Here is a 25,656-nt window from a genome sequence, read left to right on the forward strand (position 1 = left end):
AAGAAGTGGAGTGTGTGTAAGTGGTGTCTGACTCATTCATCTGGTGTAATAAGTACACTACACACGACCTGCTTAGTTCTAGACACAAAGTACAAAAAAAAAAAATGCTCAGATTCACTCTGACCTGCTCACTCAGAAGAAATTGAAAAGATGACCAGATAATATGGAGCACCTTAAGGTTTCATGTTGTACCCACAGAAGTTTACATAACAGGAATAAAGCTGCTCTTGGAATTGTGTCTTTTTTAATTCAGAAAATGGCCCCAAAAAGTCCTTACAACAGCCTCCCTAAGTCATTAAGGGTGCATATGAAAGAGATTTTGATGAATGGATCACCAAAATGTCAGTCAGACCTTAACAAAGGAGATTACTGTTTGCCTCTCATTCCCTACGTAATGTTACAGGAACCATGACAACAAATGTCCCCTTTTCTCACCATAGTAGTAATTTTAACCCAAACCAACATGTTTAAACAATCCAAGCTAAGTATTTATTTTTAGTGCGGTTGCATTATGAAAAAGATTTATTGTTCTACTGAACAGAAGAATTGAATAATGAGATCAGAGTACTGGTGGGGTGCAAACAAGGCGATTTAGTCATTTACAATTGAGGACAGCTGAAGACAGGAGTTGGTGTCGTGTTCAAGGATGCATCATCATCTTATTAAACATAATTTGACCTTTGAAAATGCTGTTTCCAACATCATCTTTCAAACAACATGGACAACAAGTACTTAAAGAGCTGAAAATATTGAACAGACACAAAAGAATGGCCCATTAGTCCAGGCGATGCTGCATTTTCACGTATCTAGATTCAGTGCATGACAGTCAGTCATAGCTGACTGACGGGTGCTGCTTTCTGGTGTCATTTCGGCTTGCAGTGTGCCCCTTGATTTCTCTAGCCTGGTGTGAGGGGGCAGCCACACGGCCTGATTGGTGACATGATTGTATGAGTGGGTCAATCTTTGTAGCTGTTTCGGTGATACAATAGTGCAGGAGCACAGAGATTTGCAGGTGGTACTGAGAGGAATACTGCAACAGGCTGAAGATATAAGAGATTCAGTAGAAAACTTTGAAGAAAATCTCTGCAATCACTTTGATTTCTGTTTCAATTTTTGCTATTCCCACCCAAGTAATGATTTCTTTCTCTGAGTTGCCAGTCAATGGTTACAGGTGTTACCGCGCCAGATCCGCGGCCCCGAACCGTAGTAAGGAAACCTCTGGCAGTTACTTGACTCGCAGCCGGCAACAGCTTACTATACAGGTCAACTCCGCTAGCAAGAAGATCGAGGGAGGCGTAGGAAACTGCTTTACCGAACCTTTATTTCTCCTCCAAGGCACGAACACCGCGTACAGTGGGCTGAAACAGTTTACTCACAGCGGGCATCGCCGATACAACTTTGGCTGCCGAGGGAGTTATTATATTCCTTTTATTTACTTTCTCTTCGTCTCTTCTGTAGTTAACCGTTACTTTTCTTTTCCTTCTCCGCTCACCCTCTCACACCCGACAGGCAGTTCCGCTACACACACCCGCATACATTTCCCATCAGGCTTCACCCTTAAAGGACCATGCCTGTAACACTACCCCCACTCTGGATGATAATTAAACCCTTAACATCATTCCAGCACATGAACCCCCCATTAACAAGGAAACATACAGCATTCGTGCCCCCAGTCCAAAAATGGCGATCCTTAGGATGGAACAATCTTGAAGTAGACAACTGTCCATATTTTAAGCACAAGAAAACATAGGATGTACAGGGTTCACTTTGAGGAGGGTGCAAGTCAATGTCCATATCCCGCCCTTCACATAGACAGTATTCATAAAGAAAGACATTAAGGCACTACAGCTGAACGTTTACCCCTATATCCAGCTTTACCTCATTAGTATAAACAGTTCAAACAATAACTTGCAGCCCGTCGACAGCCATGTTGCCAGGAAACAGCAAGACAAACAAGCCCAACAGTACACGTAAGAATAGCCCCCTGTAACAACTCAATTTACAACAGTCATATCACTTAACATATGTAACATGAACAATTTTTTTTTTTTTTTTTTTTTAAACTACTGAGCAGGGCAGCGATCCGCCTACACCCCGACTCAGTTAGGACATACTAGCCTAGTGACTGACCCAGTCACCAAACATGTCCGGCGCCCGCCGCACACGCTGTGGTCTGGAACGGGGTGTGGACCTGAAGGAAGGGTGCTGTTCTGGTCCTTCAGCCCCATCCACGTAAGGCTGAACAGGGCTGGCTGGCAACCCACTACCATCTCCTTGAGCGGGTGGCGGAGAGCCAGCTCTCAGGGAAGCACCAGTATCTGGTTGATCTGCCCCAGCTGGGGTCTCCCACAAGTCGAAGGGGCCGAAATCAATGTCAGAATCGCTTTCGTCGAGCGCTGGAGGAGGCACCTCGGTGGGTGCTGCCTGGTCGGAGTCTTGGAAGACCCAGCTGTTGTCCAGCGGCGTTCTTGAGTGATAAGGCTTGAGTCTGTCGTGATGAACCACTTTAGCCTTTGCTCGGGGCCCCTTTTTAATGCAGTAGACTAAATCATCCAACAGGCCCACTACGAAGTAGGGGCCCTCATAGGAAGGCAGAAACTTGCGAACCTTGTGCCGCACTCTCTTGGTCCCTTTGATCAGATGCCACACTGCAGCGCCGACTGGATACTGAACTTGGCAGATATTCTTATCGTACTGTTTCTTAGCGCGCTCAACAGATTTCCCGAGAGCCTCCCGTGCCAGTTGGTGGGAAAGCTCCAGCCTTTCCCTGAGTTGCACCACATACTGTGGTGTAGTGCAGTTGGGGGTGTCGTCGGCCGGCAGACCCGCGACCAGGTCAATAGGCTCGGTTATCTCTCGGCCCAGAAGCATCATGTTTGGGGTCAATCCTGTGGAACTGTGCTTAGTTGCCCGATAAGCCATGACAGCATAGGGGATCATTATATCCCAGTCCCAGTGGCAGCGCTCCGCGGTGGTGGCTAAGGCCTTCTGCAGGGTAGCATTAAAACGCTCTACCTGGCCATCGGACTGTGGATGAAAGGGCGTGGTGCGTGTCTTTTTGATTCCGAACAGTTCACACATCCCCTGGAACACAGCCGACTCAAAGTTGGTGCCCTGGTCGCTATGCAGAGACTGTGGGGCTCCATATCTACATACCCACTCCGCAACAACCTTTCCTGCCACCGTGGGCGCTTGTGCATCGGGGACTGGATAAGCCTCCACCCACTTGCTGAAGTAGTCTTGTACCACCAATATGAATCGGTTATGCCTTTCTGTTTCGTTCAACGGTCCATCAGATCGACTGCAATCCTCTCCATGGGGGCGCCAACACGTACCGTGCCCATCGCTGCCTGGGGGGTTTTTGGGGGCCGCGCCCTTTCAGCACAACTGGTGCAAGTGCGGCACCACAGGGTCACATCATCTTTCATGTTGTACCAGTAGTACCTATTCTTCAAGCGTGCCAGGGTCCTTTCTGCCCCAAAGTGGCCACCCACTGGGCCATCGTGCATCTGCTGCATTACGGAGTGACGATAGGCGTGAGGCAGAAGGATTTGGGGGAAAAACACATTACTTTCTGTACAGTGGAATTTCCTCACCAGCACTCCATCTTTTAGGTACAGTCTCTTCCACTGCGCCCAGTAGGCTTTGGTTGCGGGGCTGCATGCCGCTACATCGGCCCAGACGGGCCGACCTTCCCCTTTTTCCTTCCATTCCCAAACTGGGCCTATACCCACATCGTTCTTCTGGCTAGCCAAGAGCTGTTCTGGGGTCCAGCCACTGAACAAGCTAGTGTGATGGGACTCATCCACCCGGTGGATATTTGGGCAGGTGTCGTGGCTACTACTGGAACAACAGTCCACTGCTGTTACGGGTGCACACTCTGGTTCTGCTACCCGGCTTTTCCCATCGATACCATCAGGCCCCACTACCCCCACTGGGGGCTGCCCTGGGGGGGGTCATGCTGGTACCACAGTCCTCTAAGTTACACTGCACACCTTTATGCTCGAACCGGTCGCTGTTGATGGTGGGCTCTGGGAGTGTGCACGGGCATGAAGCGCGGCAGGGTCTCCTGGAAAGTGCATCCGCATTCTGGTGGTTTTTCCCAGGTCGGTGCAGCACCTGGAAGTTATACTCTGCCAGCTTCTCCAACCAGCGGGCCAGCTGGCCCTCGGGCTCCCTCAGCCTGGTCAGCCAGCGGAGGCTGCTATGGTCAGTCCGGACAGTGAACGGCCTACCCAGCAGGTACTGTCTGAAGTGGGAAGTGAACGCCACAACCGCCAGAAGCTCTCGCCTGGTCGTACAATAGTTTTGTTTGGTAGCCGACAGCCGCCTGCTCCCATAGGCCAAGACCCGCTCTTCGCCCCCTTGCACTTGTGGGATTGGAGCGATTCTCTCCCAATTGCTGGCATCAGTGTCGAGGAAGAAGTCACCCTGGTCCAGTGGGTAACCCAGGACAGGGGCTGCCGTAAGCCGTCTTTTTAATTCCTGGAATGCTCCCTGGCAGTCGGCAGTCCAGTTAAAACGGGCATACTTCTTAGTGAGTTCGTGGAGGGGTTTAGCCACTGTGGCAAAGTCCTCCACGAACCGGCGGTAGTATGAGGCTAAGCCAACAAACTGACGCACTTCTGTGACGGTCCGCGGTGCAGGCCAGTCCGTCACCTGCTGGACTTTCTGGGGGTCCGTGGAAATACCTCCAGCAGAGATGATATGGCCCAGATAGGCCACCTGCTCCCGAAACAGGCAGCATTTAGATGGCTTCAGTTTTAGGTTGGCTCCACGCAATCTGATGAACACTTGCTCGAGCCGCTCCAGCATCTGGGTGCTATCCTGGCCCAGGACAATGATGTCATCTAGGTACACTAGGCATGTCTCCCACTGCAGCCCAGCCAGGACTCTGTCCATAAGCCTTTGGAATGTGGCCGGTGCGTTGCACAGTCCAAACGGCATCACATTCCACTCGAACAATCCCTTACGGGTACAAAATGCAGCTGCTTTTCGGGCTCTGGGGGTCATCTCTACCTGCCAGTACCCTGAAGTCAGGTCTAGTGTACTGAAGTACTTGGCAGTAGAAAGCGTGTCAAGGGTGTCCTGGATGCGTGGCAGGGGATAAGCGTCTTTAAGGGTTCGCTCATTTAGTGGTCTATAGTCCACGCATAGTCTGGGACTCTGGTCCTTCTTCTTCACCATCACAATTGGAGCAGCCCAGCCGCTATTGCTAGGTTGAGCTAGCCCAGCCTCCAAGCTCTGCTGTACTTGCTGGTCGGCCGCTATTTGTTTGTCCCCTGCCATCCTGCGCGGCGGGTGCTTAACTGGTGGCCCTGGCGTGGTCAGGATGTCATGCTGGACAACACCAGTGCGACCAAGGTCATTCGGGCCAGTGGAGAAGACATCACTGTAGGACCTCAGCAGGCCTGTCAGATCGTAGCGGGCAACGTGAGTCAAACCGGGGCTGCTCTCGGCGTAAAGGGCCTGCAAATGGCTTGGTACAGAAGCAGGGGGAGTACCATTAAGTTCGAGGGCTGCCAGGACCCTTGGTGGGCGACCCCCCGACCCCTCCAGGACCTGCACGGGCTGAAGAACCCCTGCCACGGCACCACGCTTTAAGGTGACAGCTGCGGCCCCAGGGTTAAAGACTCTGATTGGGATGCTAGAGGGTTTACTAGGTTGCACAACTGCGTGAGCTACCAGTACTTGGTGCTTCTCCACAAAGCCCTTTGTAGGGCTTAGCATCATGTCTCTATGGGCGGCACAGTGGGAGCTGGAAAACCCGGGGACCACATACTCGCAGCCTGGTTCCAAAACCGTAGTGCGTGCCACCCTAACAACAAGCACCTGGGGTCGAGGGCCCACGCCAGAACATGGTATCTTTTCATTAAACAGGGTTATCTCTTGGCGGCCGTAGTCTAAGCAAGCGCACGATTGTTGCAGGAAAGGGTGCCCCAGAATAACTTCAGTGCCTTCAGCCATGTCGGCCAAAAGAAAGTCTACATTTTCAACACCGCTCCCCACCTGTACAGGCAGGATGACCTCGCCCAGAACGGCCAATCCCTCTGGACCAATGCCTTGTAGAGTCTGAGCAATGGATGCCTGCACCTGAGGTCTTGACTCTGCGGGGATGGTGTTAAAATAGTGGAGGGGCAGCACATTCCGCCGTGCACCAGAATCCAGCAAGGCCCGTATTTCCCGTCCCTGTATTGCTACACACATCACATCTTGGCCTCCGTTGTGGAACACTGTGCCTGGGTCAGGGGCTGGGCCTCTAGCAGCTTTTACAGGCTTTTGGGCAGGTGAGCGAGGAGAGGGGCAGTTCCTCTGTAGATGTCCTATGCCGGAGCAGTTATGGCAAACAGCCTCCTTCCTGCTTGACCTGTTAGATGTGCTCCAGCTTTGGCGCCCACGCTGGATAGGTCTTTGGGCCCTCTCCGGCGGTTCATAACTTAGCATATGAACACTCTCCCGTAATGCAGCTGTTCGGGTCCCCTGTGCTGTAGAGACTCGTGGCCCTGGCTGCATAAGCTGTGTGACTGCCCTGGCGGCCCTTTTCGTTGTCTCGAACCTGTGGGCGATTTCATAGGCTCTTGCCAGGGTGCGTGGTTGTTCTTCCAACAATTTCTGGACCATTTCAGCATCTGCCAAAGCATTAGTGAAGATCTCTACAGCAATGCAGTCCTGCTCCAGCTCGGAGCGGTTGGCATACACAATGGAAACCTTCTCGTATATATCATCTCTGAGGGTGTGCAGGGCCTCACCTGGTTTCCGGATTCTCTGCCGTAGCTCAATGCCAATGGCTGCTGCATGCTCTGAACACGGCCCATAGGCAGCCTCCACCTCCTCCACAATCCTCTGGTAACTCCAGCGAGCAGATTTGGGGTTTTTGTGGATTATGGCTCCAGCTGCGCCCCTCAGGCTGAATCTCAGTTGGACAGCCATGGTGTTCTCCGTCCAGCAGTTGGCCTTTGCACAGGTCTCGAACTGATAGAGAAAGTCTTTCCATGACCCTGACCCATCGAAATGGTCTGGTTGTAATGTGGGAATTTTCTCCTTGCCCCTCGTCTGTCCATCAGCACTACAATCTGCAAAACCCCCGTCTTGCACTACACCAGGAAAACAGCCGCGTGGCCCTGGCATGGCTTGTTTTGAACTGTGACCCTGGTCATGCTTGCAAAGCCCACACCCCCCATCTGGTGCTGGTATTGCCATGCGAGTTGTTGGGGAAAAATAGCCCTGAGCTGGCATTTCATAGCTGTACTGCGCAGGTTGGGGTATACCCGGCATAATGTGTAGCTTCGCTGGCTCAGTAAACGGCGTTTTTCTAGGGACACTGCAGGTACAGTTCATGGCGGTGAATGGCTGGCTGCATGGCCGAGATGTAACAATCCGAGGTGGGTGATCATGCGAGCCATGCTGTCCCACTGTGAGCGGTGTAGATGCAGTGTTACCAGGGCCTCCGCAGTCTGAGCACTGCAACTGCTTAAACTCACTGCACACTGCATTCTGCTTCGCTATTGGTGTTAAGAAAGGGTTGGTGTGAGCTGAAGGTGGCGGGGTGAGATGCCATGCAGCCTCAAACTCCGTCGTATAGACTGCTGCTATGCTCGCCGCTGGCGTTAACTCTATGTCCGTGATGAAGGGGTTGCTGCTGTGGATTCTATTGTTTACATAAGTGGCACGGTCCACATTAGCTGTGCCACTCTCTGGGGTTTCTGGCAAAAATGGGTTGCTGCTCTTACTGAAGTACGTTCCCATGCCATCCCCTTCAGCATCTCTCGGAGCCGCCATTTTCTCTGTCGTCCGAGGGAAAAGAGAAAAAGAAAGTTCGCTCCCTCTCTCTCGGCGCTTTGCGGAGTTTTATCCCGGACGAGCCCCCAGTGTTACCGCGCCAGATCCGCGGCCCCGAACCGTAGTAAGGAAACCTCTGGCAGTTACTTGACTCGCAGCCGGCAACAGCTTACTATACAGGTCAACTCCGCTAGCAAGAAGATCGAGGGAGGCGTAGGAAACTGCTTTACCGAACCTTTATTTCTCCTCCAAGGCACGAACACCGCGTACAGTGGGCTGAAACAGTTTACTCACAGCGGGCATCGCCGATACAACTTTGGCTGCCGAGGGAGTTATTATATTCCTTTTATTTACTTTCTCTTCGTCTCTTCTGTAGTTAACCGTTACTTTTCTTTTCCTTCTCCGCTCACCCTCTCACACCCGACAGGCAGTTCCGCTACACACACCCGCATACATTTCCCATCAGGCTTCACCCTTAAAGGACCATGCCTGTAACACAGGGTTGTCTTGGTGTGATAATTCAGACAAACAATTGCAAGTGCATCAACCATAATCACAGCTTAAGGTACCAAACGGTGATGTGCACAATCATAAATATGCAAGACATGGTTGATGCAACAGGGAAAACGGACACAAGTGATGCTTTTTGCTTACTTTTCAGCATTGCAGCTCACCAAGTAGGCAACAACATAGCAGGATGTCAACCGTTTTCATGTTGTTGTCTCCTAAGCTGCAGAGTCAATGAAAACAGATGCTCTGACGCTTATCTTAAGCATCTGTACTAATAAACAGTAGCGTACTACATTAGTTAGTATGACAATTGTTGAAATTTAAAGAGTTTTATTGTAAATTAAAAAAAACACTGATGTCCTTTTTCTATCCACCTGTCTTTCCTCAGGTTTAGTCTTCTTTCATTTTTAATATGGTCACATTTTTCTACACTGCTCTTCCTCTCAGCTGTAATCACTTCCCTGCTCCTCAGAATCTCCCCTCCCTAACTTGTCTCTTTCCCCAAACCCCGGTCACATGGCTGAGAGCACGCAGGACGAATTTCATATCTAACTGTCAAGCTCTTCCTTTCCCTTCCCTTCATCATTTTTCACCGGAGACTATTTATCAGTTGCTACCTCACTGCCCCCGTGCTGTGCTCACGTATCACATATGAAGCTGGTGCAAAACTGTGAATATAAGACGGCACTGAGAGAGAAAGGTTTTGTGTAGTGGATGATTGAGAGACGTTCTGCTCTATCCATTTCCAGCTCTGTTTCCTCTCATGTATAATGGATGATGCGTGCCTCTTGCACCATTGTTTGCTGATTCTAATCAGAGTGCCCAGCCTGTTGAATTATAAAACAGGTGGGCCAAATGAAAATGTATCAGAGGTTCTGAGGGACACCTGCTGATTAAAGTATAGACTACATTTATCACAAGTGTCCTTAATTGTGATTATTGTTACTGCAGGCACACACAAACTAAAACATTTCTTTTTCTTAATGCCCTTAAGTACCATTAGACTCACATGTCCGTATGCAAGCACATGCACACGCAGCTTTATGCCCATTACAACTGAAGAAGTCGGGGGTTTCTGAGAAGAAGTTGCTGTAGCAGAACTGCAGCGGCATGGTGAGCTATTTTTAGAAATGTGGTGAAAGGAGCTGGTTGGTGACACAGCACGTGCAGAGCCTTAGTCCTCAACAACACCCCCAAACTCTCAAAGGTTTGGTTTACATTAGCTGCAGTCTTAACCATTGACAGTGAACAGTGTAGAAGCCAAAAGACTCTGCGGTCACACAAGAAACATTTAAAATTACCGGTTAATTTGTTCTGTGTGAGGTTTTTGTTTTGCAGTAAAAACTTGTTGAACTGAGGTCTGTTCATCTATCCATTCATTTTCTTCCATTTATGCAATTCAGGGTTTTGGTTTGTGCTAGAGCTTATCCCAGCTGTCATAGTGCAGACCAGCACGTGGCACAGGGAGAACACAGAAACTACAAACAGCTGGATTCAAATACAGTGCTAACAACCGCACCACCTTTCTGCAAATCCCCAGCGTGGAAAGGTTGGGTCAGAGGCATACACATACTACTGAGCCCTCATTGAGCTGAGAAAAAGTTCACGCTTCAAAATGTTTTTAGCAGTGAACAATACAAAAACATCTAGTGTGAATTTAATTGAGATAAAGATCAGCACTACAGCATCTGCAAACTCTTATCATATAAATTACCTGACCCTGAGACAGCCCTCAGTTATGCTGCAATAGGCCTAGGCTGCTGGAGGTTACCCATGATGCGCTGACTGTTTCTTCTTCACTTAACTCTTTTCAGTCTCTGTGTGTTTATACACCACTCTGCATTAAATTAAAACGAGTTCTTATTCATCTCTGGCTCTCTTCCACAGCATGACCTAGTCCTGTCTTCCTCCCCTCACCATCCCTGAGCCTGGTTCTGCTGGAGGTTTCTTCCTGTTAAAAGGGAGTTTTTCCTTCCCACTGTCGCCAAAGTGCTTGGTCACAGGGGGTCATATGATTGTTGGGCTTTTCTCTGTTGTCTTTGTATTATTGTAGGGTCTTTACCTTACAATATACGACACCTTGAGGCAACTGTTGTGATTTGACATTATATAAATAAAACTGAACTGATTTTATTTTAAAATTGTTAGTTATTATTAATCTCTGACTCTCTTCCACAGTGTGTGGAAGCCCGAGGTTTGTTCCTGTTGAAGGGGAGTTTTTCCTTCCAACTGTCACCAAGTGCTTGTTCATAGAGGGTTGTCTGATTGTTAGACCTAAACAGTATAAAGTGCCTTGATGTTGAATTAAATTGAATTGAATTAACTTCAATTAAATTTACTTACATTTACTTTTGGTCCATGCTCACCTTTAGTGGCTGAATGTCACATTAGTAGGGGCTGCCTCCAATATTCTTATATCATAAGATAAATATATGAAATAATGATGATATAATATATTTAAACATTTTCTCACATTAACACTCAGAAACCTATGCAATTCCAAATAGTGTACTACTTACATTTGGTTCAAAAAAGAGGCTCAGCATTAAAACATGTCTGTTTTTCTTATATGTTACCAGCACAGAAGAGGATTTAGTTCGTAGCACCCAAGGACCAAGGAGATAAGTGATCTATTTGAAAGACAATATCCCAGTACAGGGGATTGGGCTAAACATAACCATTAGGAAGATAACTTATGTCACTTTGGTTAAAGATGGGATTATATGTTGTTTTCTGCTCCCAGTTTTTTAATTGAGGCTCCCAATCTTGTGCTGATCAATGAGTAATGAGGTAATGAACACAAATGTTGTATTTCCCTTCTATCATGTGAAGTTTGGCCATTTAATGACACAATCTTCTTCTTTTGCATGGTTCTATTAGCAATATAATAGAGTACTATCAAAACCCACTGTATGTGGAAAATGTGCATTAATTTGTACAACCACGCTTTATATTTCTTTATTTATTCCAGTATTTGTACATCACAGCAATGGAAGGAGGCTGAAGGGACGTGGATCAGAACACATATTATCACAATTATATGGTTCTATGCTCGGGTCAAACTTAAGGACAAAATTGTTTTATAGTTTTTAAGGTTTACAGATATCTAGAGGTGAGAATATGTACAGGAATATTAACTTGTCTTACTGGACTGCTAGTTATTTCACTTACATTGCTTACATTTCAGTATGGCACATATGACAGGCTGTAGAATATGCCTATATGGACTGCTATAAACAGGTCAGGTTTTATCATTAAATGGAAAAGTCAGGTTTGTCAGTCAGGTTTGTTTTTGTGCATTGTCTCAAGAGGAGCCTTGAGGGTTAAAGGGGTGAAAGAGCACAGAGTGCACTAAGAATACAGAGCTGTGTCTCAATAAGAAACTGTGTGAGAGAAGTGTTTTCACTGCACTCCGGCTCTTTCTGTGATGGAGATGGTGTGAGTCAGTTTGTGTATGTGTGTGTATGCTTACTGTGCTGGACAGGCTTTAATAATTGACGGTGGTGCCGGGCGGAGGTGTACACCCACAGATTCTCCTGCATACAAGGGATTCTTCAGCACAGATACGTCAGCAGTTAGCTGTATTGGGAAAGCATAACCACTAGGAGCATTTGGGCTGCGGTGTTCAATTAGTACTAGTGTAACTAGTATGTTAGTATAACTGATATTGATATTGTGAACACATCAGATTATTATTAAAAATAAATATAATATGCATAATGCTTCCATTTTAGAGATAAACTCAGCATTTAAAGTCTGCATACAGTCAGCTGACAGTGTTCAAGTAAAATTAATACATTAAAAACATTAAGTGTTAAAATGGGCTGAATTATAGATCCCTTAATAGAGCAGTAGGTGGTTTCTTTTTCATCGAGCTTGCTGTTGGAAAGTTGAAACTATAAACAGCATATTTCAAGAGCTTAGCCGGTGGTTTGCTTTTATGGTAAAAACTACTACAGTGGTATTTTCTTCTTACACAGTAACTCATTGTAAGCATACAGTGTTTAACTCACTTCTCATGTCCTCTCCTCTGTCATTCCTTGTAGTTATCACTGCAGTACATTTCTCCAGAGTACCTATACTGACACTGAAAGAACATCTTTGTCTCTCTCATCCCTTTTCCATTACACAGAATCACTAGAGGAACATTAGCAGGTCAGTGTCAATCAACCGTGAGATCTGGGACTATTATTTTTTAAAGGAGAAGCCCTCCTTGGTATTTAATTTTTGCTATATGTGGCTAAATGTGTATCTGTAAAGTGTTGTAACCTGCAAAGAGTTGTGAGTAAAAGATTAACCTGTTAGCATCTATTTTTGCTTCTACCAGCACATTAACAATCTTGGTCTGTTGCTGTCAAGGTCAAGTATTCACAGATATAGTAAGTGCAGCCACAAAACAAAAAAATCCCAGCACACCCACAGTCTGCCATCTGCAATTACACCTATCAGTGCAAACTGAGGACCCACTGAGAAATTAAGTCGCCCTAAAACAATCCTTCACTCTATCGCCTCCTGTTGTCTCAAACTCTGTCTCCCTCAGGCTGGGGTTGCCTGGAGCGAGGAGATAAAACGGCTCCATCTTAATCTGTGGGTGGCACAAGCCTACAAAGAAGGCAATTAGGATTATAATTTACAATTCCCTTGCCCTTCTCTCCTCTCTCTCCCCTTTCTCTTCTTTCCCACTCATACCTCCTTTCCACCCATGATTTAATGTCTTTATGTGTGTCGTGTATGTGTGTGTGTGTGTGTGTGTGTGTGTGTGTGTGTGTGTGTGTGTGTGTGTGTGTGTGTCCCCACAGAGCAGCGCGAGCATTTGGAGAGTACCTGTCCCCCACACACCCTGAAAACCGAAACGGATCAGGTCAGCGTCTCTGCCATCCTGTCATTTGTCCATCCCTCTATCTCCCCTGTGTGTGTTCCTTTATGCTTTTAGTTCTTTTCTCACCTCATCCTCTGCTGAAATGCCAGGAAGCACTCATTGGTGTGTCACGATGACAGCTGATAACCGAAGAAAGATGATTATCCACTGTGCCAGCTTGTCATTTTTTTCCCACTCTTTCTGTTTTCTTGCTCTTTAGCACCTTGGTATATTTCTCATTCTTTAGCACTTTTAGTTGTCTTTATAACCATCTTCGTTTTTCAAATTCTAGCTCATCTTCTGTGTGAAACCTTGGTGGGTCCTGACCCGGAGTCGCCAAGTGACACATTTGGCCCCAACAACAACAACCACCTCCATCCCTGTTCTGAAACTAAGGGCTGTGAGGACAAACAGGAGACCAGCCTAGTGACACAGCCACTGGGCTTACTCCAGCCAACCCCATCTTCTATCACACTTTCTAACAAGGCACCAGCACGATTGTCCCTCGAACGCAGCTTCTCAGTGGAGGAAGACCAGCAGAAGTGTGTGGAGTGTACACTGCAGCCTTCACGTGTGTACACCATCACCACCCAGCACGGTATGCTGATGAGCGCCGGCCAGGGCAGCAAGGAGAGCCTCGAACTGGACGTCCTAAAGGAGAAGTCGGGGAGCAGTGGGGTAGGATCTAGGGGTGGCTCGATCCAGCCTTCCAATTCCCCTTCCTCCGCCTCATCGTCTCCAACCCAGTACCATCGCGTAAGCAGTGGCCGTGGCACCAGCAGCTGTGGCAGCCACCATCACAGCAACCATCACCATAGTATGCACCATCATGGAAACCACCACCACCACAATGTCTCGAGCATGAATCCACCTTCCAGCAGCGGAGGAAGTAGCGCGGCAAGTGGAAGCAGCAGTAGCAACCAGCAGCCGCAGCTAACCGCTGCAGGCTCTCACTCTCATCATGCATCACACCACCACACCCACCATCATCATCACCTGTCTCAGCCTCCACTGCAGACCTCGGTCAGCGCCCACAACATTCGTAGCTGGGGCGAAGGTGGAAAAGGGGAGGCAGAGTGTAGCGGGTTGGCTTGTGAGTCGTGCAGTACTGCTCCCTCTCGAAGCCAGGGTTCCCTGGACCTGGAGAGTGCATCGAGAGAGGCAGGCAAGCAGCACCGACGCCTAGAGCGGATGTGGAGTGTGGACCGGATGACTGGGCTGGAGAGAGGTGAGAGGGTTCAGGACACAAAGGAAGGTAGAGGCTCAAAAGGCACAAACAAGTGGGGGGGAGGGTAGTGTAAGGTTCTCCATAAAGCCCTGTGGCTGGAATGGGTATGGGACCAGAGATGAAATAGATTTTGATCTTTTTTCAGTTTTATGTAGTTATTTCTAAATAAATTAAATACACTTTTAATTTGACATACGATGTATATAATTAAGTCAAACTAACAGAATCAATAGAAGAGTATATTTTCTCTGTGAAGCAAATAATTATAATGGTAATTATTAATATTTTACATTTTTAGTAAACTTTAACAGTGATGATGTTTTGTATATAAACCAATAAGAATAGCTACTTAAACATTCACTTCAATTCAATACAGTTTTATTTGTATAGCACCAAATCACAACAACAGTTGCTTCATGGCACTTTATGCTGAAAGTTAAAGCCTCTTTATTAGTACAAAGAAGCAGAAAAAATAATAGAAAATGGCAAAAAGAAACTACAGTACAGTGCAAAACTCTTGAGCCACTCCTCATTCCTTAATATTTTGTTAGGGAAAATATAAAATTGGTGCAACAAGTTATAGAAACATGTGCAAACATACATGGCAATATGGTATATAAGGCAAAAATGTTTGTACAATTCTTGATATGACCGCCTTTATTCTTCAACGTAACCTGAACTCTCTTGGGAAAGCCTTCTTTGAATTCTTTAAGCAGTCTTCAGGAATAGTTCTCCAAGTTTCTTGAAAGACATTCAAAGCTCTTCTTTGGATGTCGGCTGCCTTTTGTTCCGTTCTCTGTCAAGATGATCCCACTGTGTGTCAGTAATGTTGAGGTCCGGGCTCCGGGGGGCAATCCATGACTGATAGTGTTTCATTGTGTGCTTTTCTATCCAGACATTCAGGTATACAGTTTGCAGGGTGTTGGCAGTGTGCTTGGGATCACTGTCATGCGGAACAATGAGGCCAATGCCAATTAGCTTTCCAGATGGTATTGCACTGTGGCTAAAAATGGACTGGATTTCAGAATTCCATCAATTTTGATAAGATCTCCAACACTGGCTGAAATGAAGCCCCAAACCATGACAGAGCCCCCACCGTGTTTTGCAGATGGCTGTAGACACTCCTCTTCTGTCTGATTTTAACTTTTTTCCCCTGCCTGTTTCCATGACTTTAAAATACTGTTGATCTGATTTAGATAGGGCTTTTCTTTTTTTTTTTTTTTAGGCCTCCTATTGCCTATGATGTTCTCCACTTGTCCAGTTTCTTAAATTTTCAATGACACGCTGCAAATTTTCAACAAATTACACTTGTCTCGGTGTACAAAATACTATTTGTAGATCCAATGAAAGAAATGGAAACCAACATGGTCTTTTTGGCAGGCTTCTTGTAATAAAGTGCCTAAAGATTGAAGTTAAAGTTATCTGAATAAAATTGTCTGTTATATGCAGCTCTGGTTCATTACTTAGGTGCCTTTTAATGTTGGGGTGATAAATAGATCAATGTTAAGTGGCTTAACAAACAACAATAAAGCATTCCTCTGAAATGATCAGGTATAAGCACTGGACTGAAACAAGAGAGAACTATTGTTCAAGACCGCTCTAAAAATTACAATGAATTCTTGGAAGCAAAACATAAAGAAAATGAGGATTGGCTCGAGACTTCTCCACAAAAATTCATCTTTTTAATTCATGACGTTTAAAGGACGGCACAGTGGTGCAGCGGTTAGCACTGTGGCCTCACAGTAAGAAGCTTCTTGTCTTCCCTTTCATGTAGAGACTTGATGTTCCCCCTGTGCCTACATGGGTTTGTATCCAAAGTCCAAAGACATGCTTGTTAAGTTAATTGGTGATTCCAGCTTGGTGTGTGGTTTGATGAATAGTTAAGAAAATGGACGAGTGAATGAAGGATGTTATAGTGATGAAAAATAGTGCAAATGTAGGTTATAAAATCACTAGTAAAACACACCTTTGGTAGTTTTCACGAAAATCTTCTCCATCAGATTACTTTTTTTTAAACTTAAGATTCCATATAAACTCTATTTATAATACCTGAGTATAAAACAAGTAACAAATAAGCCCTTCATAAAATGTCAAGAAATAACACTTATTGCTATCAGTGTTTATCAGTCTAAGGAAACAAAACAAAAATAACGGATGCCTGCATTAAAATAAGCTAATATTATATTTATTACTTCAAATCTATTTCTTCTCAGGTCTGGAGGGGATCGAGAGTTTGATGTTGTAACGTGGTGATCTGTATTTTTGACTCTTCGTCTGCCCGTCTCTTTCCTCTGCTGTCTCTTCCTTTGTGTCTCCCTCTCTCCATTTGTGGAGTGCTGGACTGTGAAGTGCTGGTGCTGGTTTTGTGATTTCATATTTCCAATAAATTTACTACGACATTTGCCAATATGGTCTATTTTTCTCTGTCTATTAAACTCGGAAACCTCATTTTTCTCTCTAATTGCAGAGGACACCAACTGGTTCCCCAAGGAAAATATGTTCACCTTTCAAACTGCTACAACAACCATGCAGGCGTGAGTGTCCAGTTCCTGTGCACACACGTACACAAACATGCACAGTCACAATTATGCCAGATCTGCTGTTTGAAAGGTCAGAGTAAACGTACCATGGCAATGTCTTATACAACTGCCTAGAAACAGACCATTACTGGCATACTTAACATTAAGGATTTTCTAATTGATTTATTATCTTCTAGGCTGCCATTGACTTCCCCGTGAGCAAGTTTAAAAATCAACTTGCAAACTATTATAAGTTTTGCTTAAGGAGGACATCCATCATAGTGACTATTTTGTTAATTCTCACATTTCCTTTTGGTTAAAATGTAATCAGCTACAAGTTTTTCTTCAAAGAAGAATAAAAGAAATGCTTAGACTGATCACTCTCATCTCATATGCATCATCATATTTATCGTTGTCCATATTACTAGTCTACACGAAAACCTGAAAACACCCCTTTTGAGGGCCGTAAAATCAATGCTGCATGTGCATTCGAGCTGGAATATTAGTCAGCACGTTTGAATAAAAACGCGTGCACCTATTTGTGTAAGTGCATGAATTTATCTCTCAAAAACACCTGCAGTTGCAGAATATTTCTACTGTCACAACTTCTGATTAAAATATGCAGAATCTCCCACCGTTTCCAGCAAACTGTTTCTCCCCTTCACTGTCATTTTACCTCTTTTTAAGTCATTCACTTTGTGTTTTCGCCTTTCACCTTGTATTAGATGCTTGTTGCACCATCTGTTGAGCCCAAAGTCACACTCAACCACATATCCCGCAAAAGCTGTTTGATTCTATAATTAAATGCAAACCTACGGCACTAATATGGCTTTACTTTATTAGTTTTTACACATGGAGATTAAACATAAACTTCCTCTGTCTCATTCTGATTCTGTTCTTTGCCTCTCTGAGACTCAGTGCTCTCTGGTGCCTTAACTGTTTCTTCTTCTTTCTTGCTTCTCTTCTTGCATGCTAATTAATCTTGGGACCATCAAACAGGATCTCGTGAGTATTGTTCCCTGCCTGATTTCTTTTTTCCTCATCTAAATCCCTCGTCCTTAACTGCTGTTCCTTAACTTAGATGCTATCATTTAACCTTCATCATCGGGCTGCTTGTTGCGCTGAGTTAAAGAAAATAAATCATTACAAGAGAGAACCAAGCAGGATGTAGCGCAGTGCTCTCAAATAATATGAAAACTGAAATACATTTAATATTGCGTGTTTAGCTCTCTGAACAACTATAAAGCGCAGTCAGCACAAATAATGTTAATTCATGTAAAAACTCAAAATGGCTAAAAATGTGACAGAAGGGAAGTCCGGTGTAATCCAGTGCTGCTGAGTAAGCCTGCCAAGCTCAAGTACAGAAAATGTCTGTGCGTTGGCTGACCTAAACCCTGGCAGCTCACATGCGCCCTGCAGTTTTACCAGTTTGGCACGCACACACTCGTCTAGGTCACAGCAATAGAGGGACTTTGGCCATTTAAGATATTTGTGTTAGTTATGTTGGTGCTCTAATCCTTCTTCACAGCCTTCCTAATTATCACTAAATCTGTGCTGGCTGACTTCAGCCATGTTTGGAACTAAATGTGTCTGAGAGATTTCATAAGTACAAGAACAAGTATTTATAGTGCAAAAATTCAATCCAAGTGTCTTCCAGTAAAATGCAACTTTTGGCTGTATTCAGTAAGTTCCATAAAACTTTGATAGATAAATAGCCTGTAAGAAATGTGCTGTGTGCAAAAGCTTCCTAACTAGCTTCAGCGATAAGATAAATGCTAACATATTAACACTGCTTAACCAAGCCAGAACCTTAACATTTCATACTACATACCCCTTCCTGCTGCAACACACTGTGACTAACTAAGCCTAGCTAACCCGAGCTGCTACTTAACACTGAAAACATGTCAGGTTTTTATTAAACAGTCCACTCTTCAGTTGTAAGCACAAAGGTATTCAGTCCTGATGTCAGTATTTGTTATAAAAATATAAAAACCCCAAATTAACTGATTGTACTAAACAGTATGTATGATTAAATATATCATCATTTGAGAGAGAAAGTTTTCAAAGATATCTGTGTAGTCTATGAAAATCTATGTACACCCTTACTGTTTCCATAGAAATCAAGGAGGTAAGTAGCAGGAAAGTGCTGTTAATCACAATTAGATTAATCAGTTAATTAGACTTGTTAGCGTGTTACATGTCAAAGTTCATGAAAGTACAATTAGAAAAAGATTGAACTAGTATGGCTTGTTGGAAGAGTTGCCATGGCAGCAGGCCTAGGTTTGACTCTTGAGATGTTTTGCCATAATGCACAGTGGCACGTGGCACATGTTGGTGAAAACCAAACACAACATACCAGCAAAAACACCTCATAGCAACTGTCAAGCATGGTGGTGCAGGGAAGATGATTTTTGCAACAGGACCTGGGCATCTTGCACTCACTGAGTTGACCATGAACTCATCAGTAAACCAGTGTTCTAGATGTTAGGCCACGTGTCCTAGAGCTAAACCTTAGCCAAATTTAGTTCATGCAACAAGATAATCATCCCAGGCAAAGTAAGTAGCAATGTTGTGGTAGCACTTTAGAGAGCTGTGCAAAAACAAATGGCTGGTAACCATAACGAACTAAAGCAACCTCGCAAAGAAGAATGGGCCAAAATTCCTCCACAACTCCTTTGAGTCATTGGGGTGTACTTAGCTTTTAAAAGGGCAGCATAGAGACCTTTGAAAACTTTCATTTTCATGTGACTCTGTGCTATTTCTAAAAACCTGTAAATAACATATCCAAGATCAACTCTGTTGTTTTGTATTATCAATACTTGACTAGGTAAACTAGCTAAAATTGGAGATACTTCTGACCAGTTTTATGGCTGAGGTGCCATGAAGTGCCAGTCTGGTGGAAGTGGATTAACACAATATTGTTTTGGGGTTTGTTTTTTTGTTTTCTTAAAATGGGATTTCTTTCCCAAACATAGAAAGTAAAGCCACACCTCTTCATTAAATGGGCATGTTATTTGAGGGGGATTTTACTCATTCATTTTTATTTACTCGAGCAGAATGTGAAGTGCCCACAGTGGGGTATCACTGGTTAAAGGTAGTCTAGCTAAAACTCTGATTTGGACAAATGTTAATCAGTTTCACAGAATTGTTGGGTCACACTTTCAAATGACAATTAAGACTGTTGAAGACATAATCGCACATTGAAAGTGGTACATTTCACACCACGTTTGTACTTTGACACATGGAAGTCCAGTGTGAGCCCAGTGGTATGACTTTCTGCTAGTCAGAACACACTCAAGTTTCTCAGTAGTTCATATGAACGAATGGCATGCCTCCACAAAAAGAAAAATCCTTCTTTTCTAAGAGGTCTTGCTAGGGGAAGATAGTTTTAATGTCAAGAAATGTTTCCATTAAAAATTGATGTACCTCATGTTGTGAATAAATACCCAAAGTACTGAAGAACGTGCATGTATTTGAGTGTAGCTGCTTTTTGAGTTCACATACCTGCAAGAGCTGATTTAAGTATAGTGTATACTCCAAACTCAACATAACATTAAAATGCAAAGAAGGGTGCACTAGAAGCAAAGCGGAACTGATTCTGGGATGGTACAAAAAGTAAAAAAGTATAAAATTCCCCCCAAAACAAACTATTTCTTTAAGAATTGAAAAGTGTAACACTTGAAAAGTCACTTAAGGTGACAAGATACTCATTTCTATGGGATGATGGATTATTATAGATGCAAACTGGCACATGGGGTTATTTACCTTGCTGGTCTTTTTAGTCAAAGCTATCTGCTGTCTACCTACAACAGCATCCTCTTTATAGCCCAAAAACCCCTGCAGCTCAAAGCCGTGGCATCAGCCTCCCTGCACTGTCCTACCCCTCACTATGCCAGCATTCTCCCTCTCTCATCCCTTTAATACTGTGCCACATCATGGCAGGGCTTTCCGGGGATTTGTGCAGAGAAAAAGGAGAGAGAGGGAGCAGGAGTCAGCAGAAGTCATCCAGAGGTACGAAGCATCCCCCCCCCCCCCCCCCCCCCCCCCCTCCTCAGGCACAGTTTTTGGCGCTCATTTCTGGCTATGGTTCTGTTATTGCTTATTTACAGCCATATCTAATCTGTGTAAGCCAAATAGTTGGAACATGGCACACGAGGTGTGAGGACATCAGGTTTTAAAAGAACCAGAAAAGGATCGCCTCACAATGCCCCAATTTCAAAGCCAGAATGAATCAAACTTTTATTCCAGTGTAAGGCTGGAAAATTGAAGATATGCTACATGGACAACTTATTTTTGTTTTTGTAGATAAGTTGTATGCAATTTGTCTGAATTAATTTGAGAAATATTTTGTATAGTTGCAAGCACCTAAGCATTTAAATCTGTAGTACACCACAGGCTGCTTTATTAGAGCTACATTTTAAATATGATGATATTGTTTTTATAAATATGTGTTTATTTACCTCAAAAATTTTGATTCTGCAACATGGAGAAATGACTTTAGTTGCAAGTTCAGAACCTGTTTCACCCGGGCCCTGATACTCTGTCACACAGGGGCAGATGGCGTCTGCGACACGAGGCAGTACATCTCGATTCCTTTGACATCTGAGTGTTATCCATCTGCAGTGCCAATGTCATTAAAGCTGCGTGTTGTTTCATCGAAATGTGTGATTTGAGCACAAGGGAAAATAAACTGCAGAACAAACTTTTGGGGGCAGTTTACCTCTAAAACACACAAAAATCCATCCTGTGTCTGTCTCAAAGTGTTATTCTAAAAATATGGATTTTAGCACATTGAGGCTTTCTTTACCCTAAGGCTGTCAAAATATTAAAATGCATGTTTATTTTTCTTTCTCCATTGTGGCTTTTTATCCACTCTAACTGGGTATTTGAACAACAGAAACAGATCAAAAACAAAACCAACCTCAAAGTGAATGCATTAGAAAATGCCTGCTTTGTGGACAGGGAACGTTATATATTTTATAAATGAGACATGAAATCTCTTGATGACACAATACTCTTTGTGATTGACTTTGTTCTTCATCATTTCCTTTCTGTAACTCTGAAACAGCTCAGTGAAAGCTTCTGTATGGAGATGTTGCAGTGGTGCTGGCTTAAGAATGGGATTTATTGTATTTTCTTGCCCACGGTGAACTCTAAATAATCATCCATATCACAGTCTGCTGATATAAACAGAATTTAAAAATGTATTCACATTAGGGTAAATCTGGTCTCTACCACAGCACAAAAGAATTATTCGTATAACAAGGCAATTTTCACGCAGGGTTTCTGTTAAAAACCAGTGAAAGCAGTGGATTCAATGCAAATTTTTCCACTTTGTTTGTTATATTATGAGATAATAATAATGAAGATAAAACTATAAACAAAAGCAAGGAAAAGTGAAGGAACCATTTCAATGCCTAATCACTCCAATTTTTACTTTCACTCTTGAATTCTCTGAGTTATTACAGCTGCTTTGTGGCTTGTTTACGTGGGCTTTTTTATACCGTTCCTTATTTTCTCTATATTTTTTGTTTCGTTAAGCAGACAGATCGATAGATAGACATCTGAGACGGTTCTAAACGCTCTGTTTTCTTTCTACTACTAGCTCTGAATATGTGTATAACATGGCCACACAGCCACAGGTGTCTGAGCAGAGCAGTCGAATCTGATTTATATTGCGTGAAATTCTCCACATTCACTTTCACTATTAACTGAACTAAAACTGCATCATTATTATGTGTTATAGCAAAAATATCAAAAATATATAGACGTTAAAAATGCCATAAGAGTCTAGTGTTACTTCCAAAACACAGGGAAAAACAAAGCCAGGAAGTCCTTTCCATAATCATTACTAAAAAAAGTGTTCACTTTATATCTGTGATTTTCATCCCTGTTGTCTGCACAAAATTAAGACACTGCAGGTGTGATAGCATCTATTCATTTTCCACTTATTTAACTAGGTGGTGTGATTATGTTTCTGCTCATTTAATCAGCAATTTAGTCTGCAAATTTTACAGTTTACTACTGCAATAATGAACCACATATCATTTTAATAATCTAGGACTAAAGGAAACAAAATAGTTTTTCTGTGATAAGTATATGCACTATATTTAATTTCTAATTTAGACCATGTTACACTAGATCTAGATGATGAAGTTAGCTGTACAAACATGCAAAATCAAACCATGAATAAGTTATTCTCCTGACATTATTAAAGAAGTAAATCAAGGGAAAGAAGACTCTAAAGACTTCTTTCCCCTTTCTGCTGCTTCTATATTTATAGGCTTTACCAACAGACAATCACGCATATATTTCCCCACACACAACCACACGCTGAGACCATTAATAATGAGTGTTGACTGGTAGCTTAGTGAATCAACACTGAGTGTAGAGGGGACATGGGAGGAGCTCAGAAAGATAAAAGGATGTTTATCTGGGACTCTTGCATAGAACATTATGTCAGGATCAGGCAGCAAGTCACCCACAAAGTCTACACAAACCATAATACTTTGCTGCTATTAAGAAGATTAAACGCTTCCAAACAGTGCATGGTAATGCAACATCTCCAATATTTACTTACTCATAGGCTAGTATGAACGTTTATGTGTGTATGATCTGGTTTTAGATGGGTCAAAACCAACACCAGTCACACATTATGTTTCAGTGTACAAGACAGTTTAAATATCAAATATGTGTATCTCTGGTTATTTAATATGACATTTGATTGACAACTCATTTGGCAAATTCTTTGAAAGCCACACTCTGACTCATACCACAGTTTTTATAATATATAAAGCACGCGTTTATGTCCTTTATCTATAGTTTCATGAAAGTATGTACCTTTTTAAGCATTTTATGGTGAACCTTTTAAAATAGATGCATAACTATCATCCTTCTTTCTTTTCAGTGTTAGGGTTAGCAATGTCCCTGCTGTGTGTACTATGCAAGTGTGTTGCCCATTTAGTTCAGTATTACCTGAAATATCTGAGTTTCTTGTCTTTTCATGTGCTATAATTTTAGTCTGATTTGTGTTTTTATTTATTTGATTTTTTGCTTTAAACTTGTTAACAAACTCCACCACTAATATTGATAAACCGGACTGAGTAAAAACCATTTTTGCACCAATCACACACTGGTTGCAGAGGAGGAGTATTTCCTAAAGACTTTAGACATGGTCAATATATGTCATGGACATTATTCCATAAATTGTTCACTAGGTCTATGCTAACTTGACCAAAAAAAGCTACTTCTGAAGCTTTAATGTCTTGTTCAGATGAGAGCTGAGCAGGGTTTCCCTTCTGGCTGCTGTTGCATTATAATCTTGTGCGTTTCAACAATCTAAAAAAAAAAAGCATAAAAAGAGGTATTGTCACCATGTGGTAGCCCACATTACTCCCACAGCACTGTTTTGACCACTCACGCTGACAAGTAAATGAATATATATTTACCTAATTAGCTCTTTTTTCAAACCTCTGTTATAAATAGATGCGTGACACTAATGTGTGTGTTTTTGTGTGTTGCCTGACTTTTTTTCTCCCCACCCACCGCTTCCCCTTTCTCTTCTTTACATTTTGGTCCTTCCTCTGTCCTCTGTTATCCCTCCTCCGCTTTGATTTTGCTACCCACAGGAACTTCCGGAAGCATCTTCGGATGGTGGGCAGCAGAAGGCTTAAAGCACAGAGTGAGTCAGATGTGTGTGGTTGATATGTTTGCTCAAATTGACTGTGATGTTCTTCACCCCGCCATCACAAGTGTTTTGTTTTCCTGTTTATTTTGGCGTGTTCTCGCCTGTGTGTGTGGCACCAAGCACTGCTGCTGCTTTGCTGGGATTTTTTTTTTTTTTTAAATCAGCATATTGTCTCTCTTTGAAGATTATATATTGATCAGTGTGTGTTTGATAAGTCAGCGATATGACTGTGCATGTGTATTTATGTGTGTGTGTGTCTCTGTGCACAGTACGTGCTTTCTAGTTGCAGCACTTTAAATGTTTGTTTTTTTGGTTGTTTTTGTCGTAAAGCACACACAAAAATAAATTACATACTTTTAAAAAGGCAAAAAATGAGGCAATGGGTTGCGGTGATTGAAAAGTGTGTGTTTTTCTTTTTAAAAATAGTGAGCGGGGCATCACTGAGACGGGTCTGTGAGACAAATGAGATCTTAGACTCCTGTGACTGCAACCTTTCAAGAAACTTGATAGATTGGATTGACTCATCCAGAGTTTTATTGTCTTTTATGATTTTAGAAAATATGGAAGTACAAAGAAAACACGTACAGTGTGCTCTGCTAAAAATGGTGATCTTTTTATTTCTGTCAGCACTCATAAATCCATGTGAACGTTCAAAATTAATACAGCCATCTTTCTTAAATGAAAATCAAAGAATCTTTAAAGTCTCTGTTGAAGCCATTACTAAAACCTAAACATGACACCATCTCCTGATTCTTTCACTGTAGAAATATATGACATCCCCAAATCTTGATGCTGATGTCTGTAAGGGAAAGTGATCTCACATTCCTACAGTACTGTGCAAAAGTCTTGAGCTATCCCTCATTTCTTTATATTTTCCTCAGAAAATAGGAAAAAGGCGCAACGATTTATTGAAATATGTGCAAATATGTTTCCATTTATATATAAGGCAAAAACAGAGTATTTGATGTGACCACCTTTATTCTTCAACACATAGTGAGCTGCTTAGGAAAACTTTCTTGTAATTTCTTTAAGTAGTCTTCAGGAATAGTTCTCCAGCTTTCGTAAAGGACATTCA

General features: G+C 43.3%; 1 protein-coding gene across 3 annotated transcripts in view; it reads left to right on the forward strand.

The window, feature by feature from the left end:
- Window positions 1–25,656, forward strand: part of nsmfa (NMDA receptor synaptonuclear signaling and neuronal migration factor a) — a 50,115-nt gene that overhangs the window by 8,530 nt on the left and 15,929 nt on the right. For 2 of the 3 annotated variants that reach the window (XM_085413724.1, XM_085413722.1), the window contains exons 2-5: window positions 13,089–13,150; window positions 13,440–14,375; window positions 16,843–16,909; window positions 24,523–24,575. In XM_085413724.1, coding sequence (XP_085269850.1) covers window positions 13,089–13,150; window positions 13,440–14,375; window positions 16,843–16,909; window positions 24,523–24,575 — 1,118 coding nt within the window. The remainder of the gene's footprint in view (window positions 1–13,088; window positions 13,151–13,439; window positions 14,376–16,842; window positions 16,910–24,522; window positions 24,576–25,656) is intronic. The other variant, XM_085413723.1, reaches the window with a different exon arrangement.

The sequence above is a fragment of the Rhamphochromis longiceps genome, linkage group LG7 (genome assembly GCF_057381845.1).
Source record: "Rhamphochromis longiceps isolate RC_006_pf linkage group LG7, R_longiceps_female_GT1.1, whole genome shotgun sequence".
In the NCBI taxonomy this organism is placed as follows: Eukaryota; Metazoa; Chordata; class Actinopteri; order Cichliformes; family Cichlidae; genus Rhamphochromis; species Rhamphochromis longiceps.